This window comes from Spermophilus citellus, assembly GCF_964194105.1.
Source record: "Spermophilus citellus genome assembly, chromosome: 4".
In the NCBI taxonomy this organism is placed as follows: domain Eukaryota; kingdom Metazoa; phylum Chordata; class Mammalia; order Rodentia; family Sciuridae; genus Spermophilus; species Spermophilus citellus.
The window spans coordinates 159,099,913-159,114,288 of record NC_138185.1 but is presented as its reverse complement, the minus strand read 5'-3'; the positions used below and the strand labels follow the sequence as shown (position 1 = coordinate 159,114,288).

The 14,376-nt window shown below is 37.6% G+C and overlaps 2 protein-coding genes across 3 annotated transcripts in view; both read left to right on the top strand.

Annotated features, from left to right (window-relative positions):
• The first annotated feature begins 1,604 nt into the window (after positions 1-1,604).
• The window catches only part of SGPP1 (sphingosine-1-phosphate phosphatase 1), a 28,440-nt gene continuing 15,668 nt past the window's right edge, over positions 1,605-14,376 (top strand). The window contains exon 1 of the mRNA XM_081292691.1: positions 1,605-2,499. Within this exon, the coding sequence (XP_081148817.1) occupies positions 1,816-2,499 (684 nt within the window). The 5' untranslated portion in view covers positions 1,605-1,815. The remainder of the gene's footprint in view (positions 2,500-14,376) is intronic.
• Positions 2,369-14,376, top strand: part of WDR89 (WD repeat domain 89) — a 142,116-nt gene continuing 130,108 nt past the window's right edge. The window contains exon 1 of one of the 2 annotated variants that reach the window (XM_081292692.1): positions 2,369-2,499. In XM_081292692.1, the coding sequence (XP_081148818.1) occupies positions 2,486-2,499 (14 nt within the window). In that variant the 5' untranslated portion in view covers positions 2,369-2,485. The remainder of the gene's footprint in view (positions 2,500-14,376) is intronic. The other variant, XM_081292694.1, reaches the window with a different exon arrangement.

The following is a 14,376-nucleotide window of genomic DNA, read 5'->3' as shown; positions in this document are numbered from 1 at the left end:
CTTCCAATTGTCTTTCTAAATCACAGTTCTGATGGGATTTCTCCCTAGCTTAAAAGTCTTTTTGGGCTCCCACTACCTACAAAATGAACTCCCTAGCCTGGCAGTCAAAGGTTTCCAACGTAGTTTCATCACCCCCTTTCTAACCTGTTTCCCAATTACCTGTCTTACTTTGATTTCTATGTGTGTGTGTGTGTGTGTTTTTTAACCAAATATATTTTTGCACATTCCCATCCCGTCTTTGTTCATTTTCTCTTCCTAAAATGGATCTCTTCACCTATTCGTATCTTTCTCTTTAATTACAAACAAGCTCAATAGGATCACCTCTTAACACCTTTCTTATTTTATTTTTTGGTACTGGGGATTGAACCCAGGGCTGCTTAACCATGGAGCCACAACCCAAGCCCTTTTTATTTTGACACAGGGTCTGGGTAAATTGCTTAGAGCCTCACTAAATTGCTGAGGCTGGCCTTGAATTTGAGATCCTCCTGGGATTACAGACATAGGACACTGCCCAGGCTTTAGCACCTTTCTTGTTGTCCCTGATCATACTTGTTCTGTTTTTCCCCCAGCAAATGCTGTTTGTCTCTATTTTACATCTGAGCTGTACTCCAGAGGTGGTCTTGTCCATCTCTTCTTTATATTGTAAGCAACTTAAGAATCAGGATGATGATTTCTCTTTCTCTGGCCACAGCCCAGCAACTGGAGTAGGAGGAAGAGAGTAACATTCCCTGGGAAATGAAAATATTTCTAATGAAGTAAAGGCGTGGGACATTTTCCAGCCAGTTTCTTGGAAGTGGTTTGAATTTTTAAATTATAGACATTGACCTTGCCTGAAATAATTTCCTGGAATTAGATTTCAGAGAGCTTAGAATAAAATCTATTCTATTTAGAAGTCAAGTTTGTAACATATCTTATCAAACTCAAAATTCACATACTGTATTCACCCATTAATTATATTTCTTCTGTGCTAACGTCATAGCTATTATAATTTATTATAAGGATATTTTACATGTAAGTTAAGAATACCTGTGCTCCCTTAATATATACCCAAATATTTGATAAATGACACAATATTTTGAATTTGGGCAATTAGGTTTTCTTTTGCAGACCACAACTGTTAATTTTACCAGTTATACATCCTGGGTTTGTCCTGATATCACCATCTAATCTTGCCACTGCTGGTCAATTGGCACGTGGCTTTCCTGACATCAACCTTCTGAGACAGCTCTGTAATTACTTGCTAATGACTTGAGTGAACGATTCCGGGCGCATGGTGGTTATTTCGCCTCCATTCATCATCCACCATTTGATTCAGTGCCAACAGGATGTCCGGCTGCTTGGTCACCAGCACTGCCAAAGATGGCATCAGGATCGTGGCCTCTCTAAGCCAATGTCTGGCAGAGGGAAGCCGGGATCACCAGCCTGCAGGGAAGGAGGGCTGAAGATGGAGAAGGGGGACCCGCCCCGCCCGCAGAACGCCGCGACGCCTGGTGGTGGGTACTAGGGGAACCTCACAGCTGCATCCGGCTGAGCCGAGCTGCTCGCCTGGCCGCACGCTGCGCTCGGGCGGACCCGCCAGGCCCGGCACGCTCCCGGAGCGCGGCAGGGGGTGGGGCGCGACGCGCGCGCGCGCGCGCGCCCGGAGGCCGCAGGAGGTGGCGGAGCGCGCGCAGCGAGGGAGGGGCGCGTGGCGGCCGCTGAGGCCTGTGGCGCCGTCACCGGCAGACTCCAGCGCGTCCAGCAAGGCGTAGCGGCTGGGCTCTCGGAGACGGTTCGCAGCGCTGGGGCTCGGCTCGCCCTCCGGGTCCCGTTATCATGTCGCTGAGGCAGCACCTAGCCCAGCTGGCTGCTTGTCTGCAGGAGCCGCAGAAAGTGGCCCGTTTCCAGCGTCTGTGCGGGGTGGAGGCGCCGCCGAACCGCTCAGCCGACCGGAGGGAGGATGAGAAGCTGGAAGCGCCGCTCGCCGGAGATCCCCGGCGGCGAGGGCAGCAGTCAGGGGCGACCGAGGGCCCCCAGCCTCCCGGGAGCGACCGCAATCAGTGCTCAGTCAAGCCGGACGGCAGCGGCGCCCCCAACGGCGTGCGGAACGGGCTGGCGGCCGAGCTGGGCCCGACCTCGTCGCAGCGCGCGGGCTCCTTGCGACGCAACTCGCTGACGGGCGAGGAGGGCGAGCTGGCCCGCGTGAGCAACTGGCCGCTCTACTACCTGTTCTGCTTCGGCACGGAGTTGGGCAACGAACTCTTTTACATCATGTTCTTCCCTTTCTGGATCTGGAACCTGGACCCCCTGGTGGGTCGCAGGCTGGTGATCATCTGGGTGCTGGTCATGTACCTGGGCCAGTGCACCAAAGACATCATCCGCTGGCCGCGACCCTCCTCGCCGCCCGTGGTCAAGTTGGAGGTCTTCTACAACTCCGAGTACAGCATGCCCTCCACCCACGCCATGTCTGGCACCGCCATCCCCATTGCTATGGTCCTCCTCACCTATGGCCGCTGGCAGGTAAGCTTCTCTCTGCTCGCCCCGCTCAGCCTCGGGGGCGTCAAAGAACTCTTTACAGCTGTTTTAATTTGGCCATTTCCCTCCCAAACTTCTTTTTGCATAGGTTTTCACAGTACCGGTAAAGAGGCCCTTTTTCCGTTAAAAAAAAAAAAGTGTTGGGGGGAATACCTAGAAGACTTAGCCAGTTAAATTACATTTTAATCGCATACTTTTCACGCAAAGTGTAAATATTACATTTTTCATGCAGTCGTATATTATCATCGGACTTTGGCTGAGTATTCAAATTGTTTTAATTCTCGGGATGCATCGTGGAAGTGGATTTTCTTAATAGATCACTTAGTAACTGAGACCCAATTTCACTGTAATATATGGTGACTTACCCCAAACTGATTCTGCTTCCGACACAGGTAAAAAGTCGTTCGCTCTCTTGTGAGATGGTGTTTACAAAACCGTGGTATAGTTCCGAAACAAACATGCTCATGCTAGTTCCAAGCAATAAAGTAACACATTTTAAACGAGAGCGGCTATTTATGGAAGTTAATGGAGCAGAGTCTGAGTTCTGTTTTTAAGGGATGTGGTTGCTAATTTGCTGATAGACAGCGTTTAATTACCTTCTGGCTCACTGATCTGTAGAATCAAGTTTGTGAGCTGTTACAGTACTATTGTCACGTTAACTGTAAAAATACATGTTTTAAAAGTTATTCTTGAAGCTAGGGTTCTCAGACTAATGGGTTTGTAAAAATGGTGAATATGACAGTAGGGTCAGACTGAGAGCCAGGGATGAGTTTTTAATCATTTTTATCTTGCCTACTTCCTTTGACCTACCAGTTTTGAGTTCTTTATGGTCCATAAATGTTATTGGTTTAAAAACTAGTTAGCTTTCATATAGAAGAAATATTTATTCTTCAATTACTGGGCTTGTTTTTATCCGTCTTAAATTATATGATTTGTTAGTCTTGCAGACCAGTCCCTTAAGAATAAAGCAGAGGTCTGGGGTTGGCGGCTTAGTGGTAGAGCGCTTGCCTAGCCTGTGTGAGGCACTGGGCTCGATTCTCAGCACCATATACATATAAATAAAATAAAGGTCCATCAACAACTAAAAAAAAAAAAAAAAATTAAAAAAGGATAAAGCACATAATTATGAAGAATCTAAGGAAGCAGATTTCCTGCATTTTTTTAAATGCACAAGATCGTCTTACATTGAGAAATAACACATTCTATGTAAAACTCCAGTATAATAAGCTATAATAAGCTTACTTAGCCTCCATGCAACTTCAGTATAGGTAAAATCTTGTCCCCATGGATAGCTCTGTATAGTGTTTCTCTTATTGGAACATACAGAATATGTGATGTGGGTATTAAGAATGGCAGATTTATTTGGGCTGGGGTTGTGGCTCAGGGATAAAGTGCTTGCTTAGCATGTATGAGGCACTGGGTTCCATCCTCAGCACCACATAAAAAAAAAAATAAATAAAGTTATAAAAACAAAAAAGAATTAGGAGGGAATAGTACCATACAAAGTTTCTTCCTATGTAACCAAAGGGAATACACAGTGACATTCAGTTTATAAACCAGTGCTGCCTGTTTTGCACAGTAGATAAATACCTCAAAATTTTCATTTAATCTGAATATTTCAGAATTTAAGATTGCCAGTGAGTTGTATTTAGTGTGATATTTACTGACTAGATGATAAAATGTCTCTTATTTCCACAAGACTCTCAGCATTCTAAGGTTGGGAGGCCTTTTGTAATGTCTCCTCAGTGAGTAGTTTTGTCATATGCTATTAATATTAGCAATTGAAGTAAGAGAAAATAGCTGTTTTTGCTCTTCATTTATTAAGGACACATGCTAACAGGAAGTCTGAAAATACTACTTCTGAATTGTTTATGGGCTGTAGATAGCATTTTAGGATTATTTGAACTATTAGAACAAGTTTACATTATAGATTTGAACAACCTAGTACATATAATTCAGTTTTGGGGGAATTTTGTAAATACGGTTTTAGAAACTTGAGCTAACAAAAATGTTAAGAATCACCTACTCTTAAACATGTCCTTTTACAGATGTGGCAAGTGACCAGTCACATCAGAATTAATCTTGTAATGGTTTGTTTGTTTATTTTTTTTGTTACTGGTAATTGAAGCTAGGAGTGCTTTATCACTAAGCCATATCCTTAGCCTTTTTTATTTTTCATTTTGAGATAGATCTTTCTAAATTGCTGAGGCTGATTTTGAATTTGCCAGCCTCCTGCCTCAGCTCCAGTCACTGGGATTACAGGCATACGCTACTGTACCAGCTAATCTTATAATGGTTTAAATTTCGTATTTTATGTTTCTTTCCTCTAAATTTGAGTAAACTCCTAAATTTGTATAATTGTTTTGGGGGAAAAATCCCTTACATAAAAGTTCTTTCTTTACAAATGTTTGACTATAATAATTCAGTATAAAAATCAAAATGACTTTTTTTGTTGCCTTTTAATTTTTCCTTGAATCCTTTTTATGTATTTCAAACAAAAGTTATCTTCGTTTGCTCAAATTGTTTTCTATCAGTGAGTATTGTACTGCATTGTAGGCTGCTATTTCCAGAGTAGATTAAAAAAAAAAAAAGAGAGACACTGGGAGAAGAATTAAAGAATGAAAACCTGGTGTTTTTCTCATTAGCATCAGTTTTGGTAGATAGTCTTGTCCATTTATATGACCCAAATGCTTGCTTGGAAGAGGTCTGGACTTCTTTATATGTCTGTGATGCTAAAATGCCTCTCAACTGAATTAGCTCGTGTACCTTTCTTTTGGCTGGGCATGACTACTTCACTTACCCTTCTTGAAATTTCCTCAAGATTCATCTCATATATGGAGTCTTAAATTAATCCTTTGTGTTTCATTATTCTTCATTTGTTCTTTTTTTTATTTTAAAAAATCTTTATTTTGTTATTTATTTATGCTCTTAATTAATTAATTTATTTTATTTTTTTTTAATATTTATTTTTTAGTTCTCGGCGGACACAACATCTTTGTTGGTATGTGGTGCTGAGGATCGAACCCGGGCCCTACACATGCCAGGCAAGCGCTACCGCTTGAGCCACATCCCCAGCCCTCTTAATTTATTCTTAAAGTGACAGTATACAAAAACAAATTAGCAGAAGTACAGATTTCTACAATTTACTCCCAGAGGTTGTGATCCATTACATAAATGAGGAACATTCAGGAACTGGAGTAAGTTCCCCAAAGATTAATATGAGTTCCTTAGAATATATTTTATATTTCTCCAAAATAGTCTTTTCTTAAAAAGATTGCTGTCTCAGCCTCTTTGCAATTCCAGTCTTCAAGTCTTTGTAAGGTATATTGGAATAGTATAGCTACAAGCAGTTGCTTGAAGGCCTTTTTTGAGGGCTGGAAATGGAGCTCAAGAAGAGCCCTGGTGCCACATGTAAAAAGGCAGATGGGTTTGATCCCCAGCATTGGAAAACAAACAAACAAACAAAAAAACCCAAAACAAAAAACCTTATCTATCTTTTATGATGACATGAAATAGAAAATGATATGGCATTCCCATGAGGATTAAATAACTTAAGGTCCATTGGCCAATATAATTATTATTGCTCTCATTTTATTTGGAAGTTTTTGTAGCTTGAACTGGGAGAAAATTAAGAAATAAGGAGGGGCTGGGGTTGTAGCTCAGTGGTAGAGAGCTTGCCTGAGGCACTAGGTTGGATCCCCAGCAAGACATAAGAATGAATAAATAAATAAATAAATAAATAAAGTTATTGTGTTCATCTACAACTAAAAAATATTTTTAAAAAAGAAATATGGAACATCTTATATAAAGAACATAATCCTATTTTTAAAAATCTAAAATAAATGAAGCAATTTCTTTTTCATTTATGTTTGCATTTTTTTAAATTTTATTTTTTAGTTGCAGTTGGACACAATTTTATTTTATGTGCAGGGCGAGTGCTCTACAGCTGAGTCACAACCCCAGCCCTGCATGTTTTTTTCAGAAATAATTTGTTGTTATTGTTGTTATGCCCTTGGGCATGCTAAGCAAGAGCTCTACCACTAAGCTACACTACCATCCCCAAATTCTTAATTTTTAAATAATATGGCATAAAACAGGTTCTAAGTATATACTTGCTTTAATAATATTTTAGTTGAAGTTTATTTTAAAGTATACTTTTTCTAATAATAATAGGTACATGTTATTATTAATATTTATTTATTTAAAAAATATTTTTTAGTTGTCAATGGTCCTTTATTTTATTTATTTACATGTGGTGCTCAGAATCAAACCCAGTGCCTCACACATATAGGTAAGCACTCTCCCACCAAACCACAACTCCAGCCCCTTATTAATATTTATTAAGGACTTCCTGTGGATGAGACATTGTTTGAAATATCTATTACCTCATTTAACTTATTTTTGTAATATTCCAATTTAGTCCTGTTATTAACTCAAGTTTATGGATGAGGTACCAAGGACTTTATGTAATTAAAAATTAACACAGGTAATAATGGCAGAGGCTGGATTGAAATGTAGACACTTTGAATCAAGGTCTTACACAGAAAACTCATTTCAAGTCATGCTCTGTGTATAATTTTTATAGTGTCTTTGTAAAAATAAATGCTATTTTTGAAATAACAATTAGGCTCTTAAAAAATAAGAACAGCTTTGTATGCCTTGAAAAGATAACTTGTGTTTGTATATGTACATACATATGGAGTATCCACAAATATTTGTGTGTCATTTTGTTTTTGTTTTGAGATGGGGGTCTTACTGTTTTGCCCAGGTTGGTCTCAAATTGGTGGGCTCAAGAGATCCTCCCTCTTCAGCCTCCCAAGTAGGATTACAGGTGCAGGCTACTGTACCTGGCTTCAAAAATTTTGCCTTAAATGTGTTAAATGCTGACTTCTCCCCTGCCTTCCCTCTATTTACCTAGTATAAATAAAAAATTCAATAAATATCTGTAATCCTAGCAATTAAGGAGGCTGAGGCAGGAGGATGGCAAGTTTCAGACCAGCCTTAGCATCTTAGTGAGACCCTCAGCAACGTAAAGAGACACTGTCTCAAATAGAAAGGACTGGGGATGTGGCTCAGTGGTAAAGTAGCCATGGGTTCAATCCCCAGTACAAAAAAAAAAAAAAAAAAAAAAAATTAACAGAGCTTTGGAAAAGAAAAGCATATAAGATGTTCTATCAAAATACAAGTTTATTGGTTGTGGCTCAGTGGTAGAGCGCTTGCCTAGCACATTGGAGGCACTGGGTTTAATCCTCAGCACCACATAAAAATAAATAAAGGCATTGTGTCCATCTACAACTAAATAAATTTGTTAACAAAAAAGTTTATTGTACATAACAGAGGAAGATATCTGTGGGGTCATTAAAAAATAAAGGGAAGAAAAGCAAGAAATAAGGGCCAAAGAAGTGGGTCATAAATAACAAAGACCAAAAGAAGCTCCAGGAGACAGGGAACTGTGCATGTGTGAATATGTGACAACAGATTCCATCAATATGTACAACTGTGAAGCACCAATAAAAAAGGTGGGAAAAAAAGAGCCAAGGAAAATGGATTACTGTGGTAATTCTGGGAAGAAACAATTTATTAAATATTGTCAATACAATATTATGCTAGTTTTTAACCTAGCATAACACTTGTATTGGAATTTCACATTTTCATGATTTTATAAATGCTTATTACAAATTCTTGGTTTAAGATTAATTGCAGTTCCTATTTAAATAAGTAATACATTGATTGTAGAAAATTCTAAATTTACATAAAAATATGGAGAGTAGAGTTCCCTTTTCTTTGTCCCAGTTACTAGGAGTTCTTTTCTACAGAATTTATTGTATTTTTCTTGTTTAGCTTTCCAGAGATAGTCTTTACTTTTATAGATGTATATTTATATATTTCATTTTTCAAACAAATGGTAACATACTCTATTGTTCTGGCTCTTGATCTTTTTTTTTTAACTTAGAGATATATTGTGAGGGGTTGGTAATGTAGCTCAGTGTAGAACACTTGACTGGCAAGGACGAGGCCCTGGGTTCGATTCTCAGTACACAAAAGTGAAATAAAATAATACACACACACACATACACAACGATTTTTCTTTTCTTTTACCCAGAAATTAATAAATACTAATTGTGCTTGTGATTATCTTAATGTTTTACATGACTTAATTCTTTTAATCCCCATAAAGTCCTATGGCAGTATTATCACCACTAATTTTCAGAAGAAATTACATATGTTATAAAGCCAGAATTCAAACCAGGCGTCTGGCTATAGGATACAAGACTATTGCATTATATTATCATGCTAATTCCTTGTGTTTTATAGAGACAGCTATCTTATTTTTTCACATTTGCATGATGCGTTCTAATATATAAATATAGCCTAATTTAATAGGTTGAACAGTCTAGTACCTTTAGATTTTCAGTCATAAAATATAGAGGATACAGTGACTATATGTTTATTAACACATTACTGTGTCAAAGAATATATGTATTTAAGCATGTGTTGGGGTATATGTATAAAATCACAACTACTTGGGAAGCTGAGGCAGGAGGACTGCTTAAAGTTTGAGACCAGCCTGACCAATGTGGGCAGCACAGTGAAACCCTATGTCAAAAAACAGTAGAATACAGCATATACATTTGATTTTCAACAGGTAATGCAATATTGCCATTTATAAAGATTGTACCTATTTACATTCCTACTAGCAATATATGACAGTACCTGGTTCCTACACTCTTAATGTGACAATATATTGTCAAACTTATTGGTCTTTCCCCAAGATAATTTTAACAAATTTTCATTTTTCTTTTCAGTAAAGTTTAAAGAGCTTTATCTAAGTTTATTGACCACTTATGTTTTCCTCTTTTGTGAACTGCTTATTCTCTATTTTTTTTATTAAGTCATTGTTATTTTGCTTTTTATTAAATATTTTTTTAGTTGTAGGTGGACACAGTCAGTACTTTTATTTATTTTTATGTGATGCTGAGGTTCGAACTCTGTGCCTCACACATGCAGGGTGCACGCTCTACCACTGAGTCACAACCCCAGCCCCATGCTTTTTTTTTTTTTTTTTAACTGTTCTACATCTTTCCTCTTTTCAGTTGTTGCTCCTTTTTAAGTAATTTACCACTCAGGTATAACATAGAACCTTGCAATAGTATGCTACCATTTTCCCACCTCCCCTTTTTGTATTATAACACATATTTATGTATATATTATAAAGCCCATAATACATTATCATTTTGTATAATGTTTCAGAATGTAGTTTAGAATGTGCCAATATAGGTTTGGAGCTGGTGAAATTTTCTGCCTAAACAGCTTTTTTTTCACATTTTTTCTAGTTTATATCTGTCAGCAATGACATTTATCTTAGCTTTATTCATTTTCTCCCACCCCCTCCGTTTTTTTGTGGTGCTGGGGATTGAACCTTGTATATGGAGACAAACACTCTACCAACTGAGCTATATCCCTAACCCTTAGCTTTATTCTTTGAAAAATATTTAGACTTGACTTTGGAAAACTATGTTCATGAGATACAGAATTCTAGGTTGATTTTGTTTTTTTTCTTTCACCACTTTACATATATGGCTTCATTATCTTCTGGTTTCCATAGATATCAGCATGATGTCTGCTGTAGTTCTTATCTGTAATTCTTTGTATGTAATAATATGTCTTTTACTGCTTTTAAGATTTTCTTTGTCACTAGATTTGAGAAATTTTAAAATGATATGATTTGATATGATTTTATATTTCTTCTTAGGATTTATTGATCTTGTCAGTGGGTTTGTACTTTATTTTATTTGGAAGATGTGAAGCATTATTTCTAGAAACAAATTTTCCTCTTCTGTTTCCTTGTAACTGCCTGCCACAACACATCCTCTGCTTTGGGAATTCCAGTTTCATGTTTACTCGCAGGTCACTCATGCTCTTTTTGTTTGTTTGTTTGTTTTTAATATTTTTTAGATGTATTTGGACATAATACATTTATTTTACTTATTTATTTTTATGTGGTGCTGAGGATGGAACCCAGGGCCTCCCACGTGCTAGGCCAGCTCTACCACTGAGCCACAACCCCAGCCCCTTTGTTTTGCTTTTTGTTTGGCTATGGCTTTGCTCTGTGTGCTTCCTTTTGTCTAGTTTCTATTGCTATGGCTTCAAGTTCACTGATTTTCTACAGTGTCTAATGTTCTGATAATCTCATCAAGTAAGATGGGGTATAATTCAGATACTGTGTATTTTGTATCTTTTTAAACCTTTTCAAAAGTCATTCATTTCTCAGCTTAATGTGTTTATAAGGTTTTTTTCATAGTTGTTTTAAGGCCCTTATCTATTAATCCTATGATCTCTATCATGTTGGTGTATTTTGAACATTTCTCCTGGTTATAGATTGTATTTTCTTGCTCCTTGGTTATTTTTTCAGGGTTTTGGACTTTGTTTTATCCCTTTAAATAGTGTTGGACTTTGTTCTGGAGGCAGTTAAATTACTTGTCAGCTTAATCCTTTTAGTCTTGCTAGGATGGGTCTAGAATAAACAGCCTAGAGTTAATTTAGCTTCATGACTTAGGTGGTAACCTTCTAACTGCTCTACACAGTTTCATCTTTCCACTGCTTGGTAGTAAGAATGCTAAACTTACATGAACTTTGGGGATTCGTAGCCTATTTCTTTCCAGAAAGTTTGTCCCCAGCCTGGAGGACATTCGCCTTATGCTTGAAGATTAATACTTGGCCATGAATTTGCATAGTTCCCAGTGAGATGTTGTACTCTTGATTCTTTCTTCTCTGCTACCTCCTGGGAACTGCCTGCCAAAACAAGCTAGGGCAATTTTTTTTTTTTTAAATACTGGGGATTTAACCCAGAAGTGCTTTACCACTGAGTTACATCCCCAGTCCTTTTTATTATTTAAAAAAATTTTAATGTTGAGACAGCATCTTGGTAAATTGCTCATTGCCTCTAATTTGCAATCACTGCCTCAGTTTCCTGAGTAGCTGGGTTTGCAAGGGTGTGCCCCCAGCTGCTTTTTTTTTTAAATATGATAACTAATTCCCCACCTTCCATGGTAGGAATTGAATTCAGTGATGCTCTACAATTGAGCTATATCCCTAGCTCCTTTTAGTGTTTTTTTTTTTTTTTTTTTTTTTTTTTTTTTTTTTACTTATTTATTGTTGTGGCAGTGCTGGGGATTGAACTCAGGGGCTTTACCACTGAGCTACATCTCCAGCCCTTCTTAGAAAAAATTTTTATCTTGAGACAGGGTCTTCTTGCTAGTTGCCTAGGCTGGCCTTAAACTTGGAATCCTCCTGCCTCAGCCTCCTGAGTTGCTGGGATTACAGGCATGTGTCATTGTACCCAGCTACATAATAGTTTATTGATACATAATCCAATTTCATACTATTCACCCATTTAAAATGTACATTTGAAGCAGATATGGTGGCATGTTCCTGTAGTCTCAGGTATACAGAGCTGAGGCAGGAGGATTGCTTGGGTAAGACTCCATATCAAAAACAACAAAAAACACAATTCAGTAGTTTTTAGTATATTTATAGAATTGTGTAACTGTTACCACAATCCTCTTAAGAACGTTTTCAACATCCCTCAAAGAAAGTCCTTATTTATAGTAGTTACTCTCCATTTCCCCCCAATCTCTAGGCAACTACTAATCTACTTCATGTGTATATGGATTTTTCTATTCTGAACATTTCATATATGTGCAAACATGCAATATGTAGTCTGTTGTGACTAGCTTTATTCACTTTGCATAATGGTTTTTAAAAATATCCATTTACCCAGCATATTTTTACATTTCACTCATAGCATATATCTGTGCTATAAGCCTTCATTTCTTTAATTGCTAATTAATATATATTTAGGTGGGCACACCACATTTTACTTATCCTTTCATCAATCTATGGCCATTTGGGTTCATTTTTTGCTCATTTTGAATAACACTGCTACTAATATTTTTGTACAAGTTTTTACATGGAAATAATATTTTTCTCTTGTACTGCTTAATAGTTTATTTGGTAATGGGTGTTGAACCCAGGAGCGCTTAATCATTGAATCACATCCCCAGCCCTTTTTTATATTTTATTTAGAGACAGGGTCTCTCTGACTTACTTAGGGCCTCACAGAGTTGCTGAGGCTGCCTTTCCTTTTTTTTTTTTTTTTTTTTAAGAAAGAGGGGGTGGGAGAGAGAGAGAGAATTTTTTTTTAATATTATTTTTTAGTTCTCGGCGGACACAACATCTTTGTTTGTATGTGGTGCTGTGGATCCAACCGGGCCGCACACACGCCAGGCGAGCGCGCTACCGCTTGAGCCACATCCCCAGCCCCTGAGGCTGCCTTTCAACTCATGATTTTCCTGCCTCAGCCTACTAAGCCGCTGGGGGATTAAAGTCATGCACCACCACGCCCAGCTTGGTTTTTGTTTGTTTTGAGAAATAATCTTCCTGTGTTGCTTAGGTTCATCTCAAATGCCTGGACTCAAGTGATCCCTTCACCTTAGTCTCTCTAGTAACTGGTACTTCTACCGAGGCATGTGCTACCAAGTTGCTTACTTACTTACTAGTTTTGAAGCTCTAGTTTATATTGTAGTAAAATTAGCCTATTGTGTATGGTGTGATTTGGAAATGTGTTTTCCTAAATTGTTAATTTTCTTATGACTTTGTAATTTCTGTCAAACAGAAAATTTTCTTTTATGTATTAATATTTTCTTTCATAGTTGCACTGGCTTTTATGTGACATTTAGAATAGCTTCTTATACTACTTTTATGATGGTTTTTCTTTGGTTTGTTTTAAATTGGGGGATGCTGGGGATTGATTGATCCTAGGGACTATATTTCCATTCTTCTTTGTTTTTTGAGACAGATTCTCAGTAAGTTGCCCAGGCTGGCCTCAAACTTCTGATCCCCCTGCATCAGTTCCCAAGTAATGTGGATTATATGTTGACTTGAACTGTCACTTTTATCACATACTAAGTTTGTAGTTGGGTCTATATCCATATTTTTTTAAATTTTTAGAATTGATATGTCTGATATGTGCAAAATTCTACATTATCACATTTAAGATGGCTTTATATCTTACATTTTCAGAATTATTCTTACTGTTCCTGTTTTTCTTTAAGTACTTTAGATTTAGTTTGTCTAGAACCAAAAGAAAAATATCTTATATTTTTATTAAAAAGATAGTTGTAGTTGCGTGTGTGAATTTTTTTTAATATTTATTTTTTCAGTTGGATACAATATCATCTTTATTTTACTCTTTTTTTTTTTTTTTTTTTTTTGTGGTGTTGAGGATTGAATCCAGGGCCTCAAGCGTGCTAGTCAAGCACTCTACGGCTGAGCCACAACCCCAGCCCGCATGTGTGAATTTTTAATTCACTTTCTCTTGGTTTTCTGAGGTATGAATCTAATTCCTTTCGTGTAGATAATTAATAGATCTAGTATCATTTTTGAAGCCTATACACCCACCCACCCACACACACTTTTTTTTTTTTTTTGGTATTAGGAATTGAACCCACAGGCACTTAACTAACACTGAACCATATCCCCAGCCTTTTTAACTTTTGAGACAGAGTCTCACTAAGTTGCTTAGGGCCTCACTAAATTGCTGAGGCTGGCCTTGATCTTGTGATCCTCCTGCCTTTGTATTGCAGCCACCATGTCTGATTTTTTTTTTTTTTTAACTTATCTGAAATGCCACATCTGTACATATCAAGTTCCCATATATATATGGGTCTGATTCTGGGTTCTCTGTTCTGTTCCACTGGTATGTTTGTGTCTTTATCAATAACATTATCTTTCTTGCTTTAATTGCTGTATAGTAAGACTTAATATCTGTTCATGCAAGTTCCCTACCTTTAAAGTTGTCTT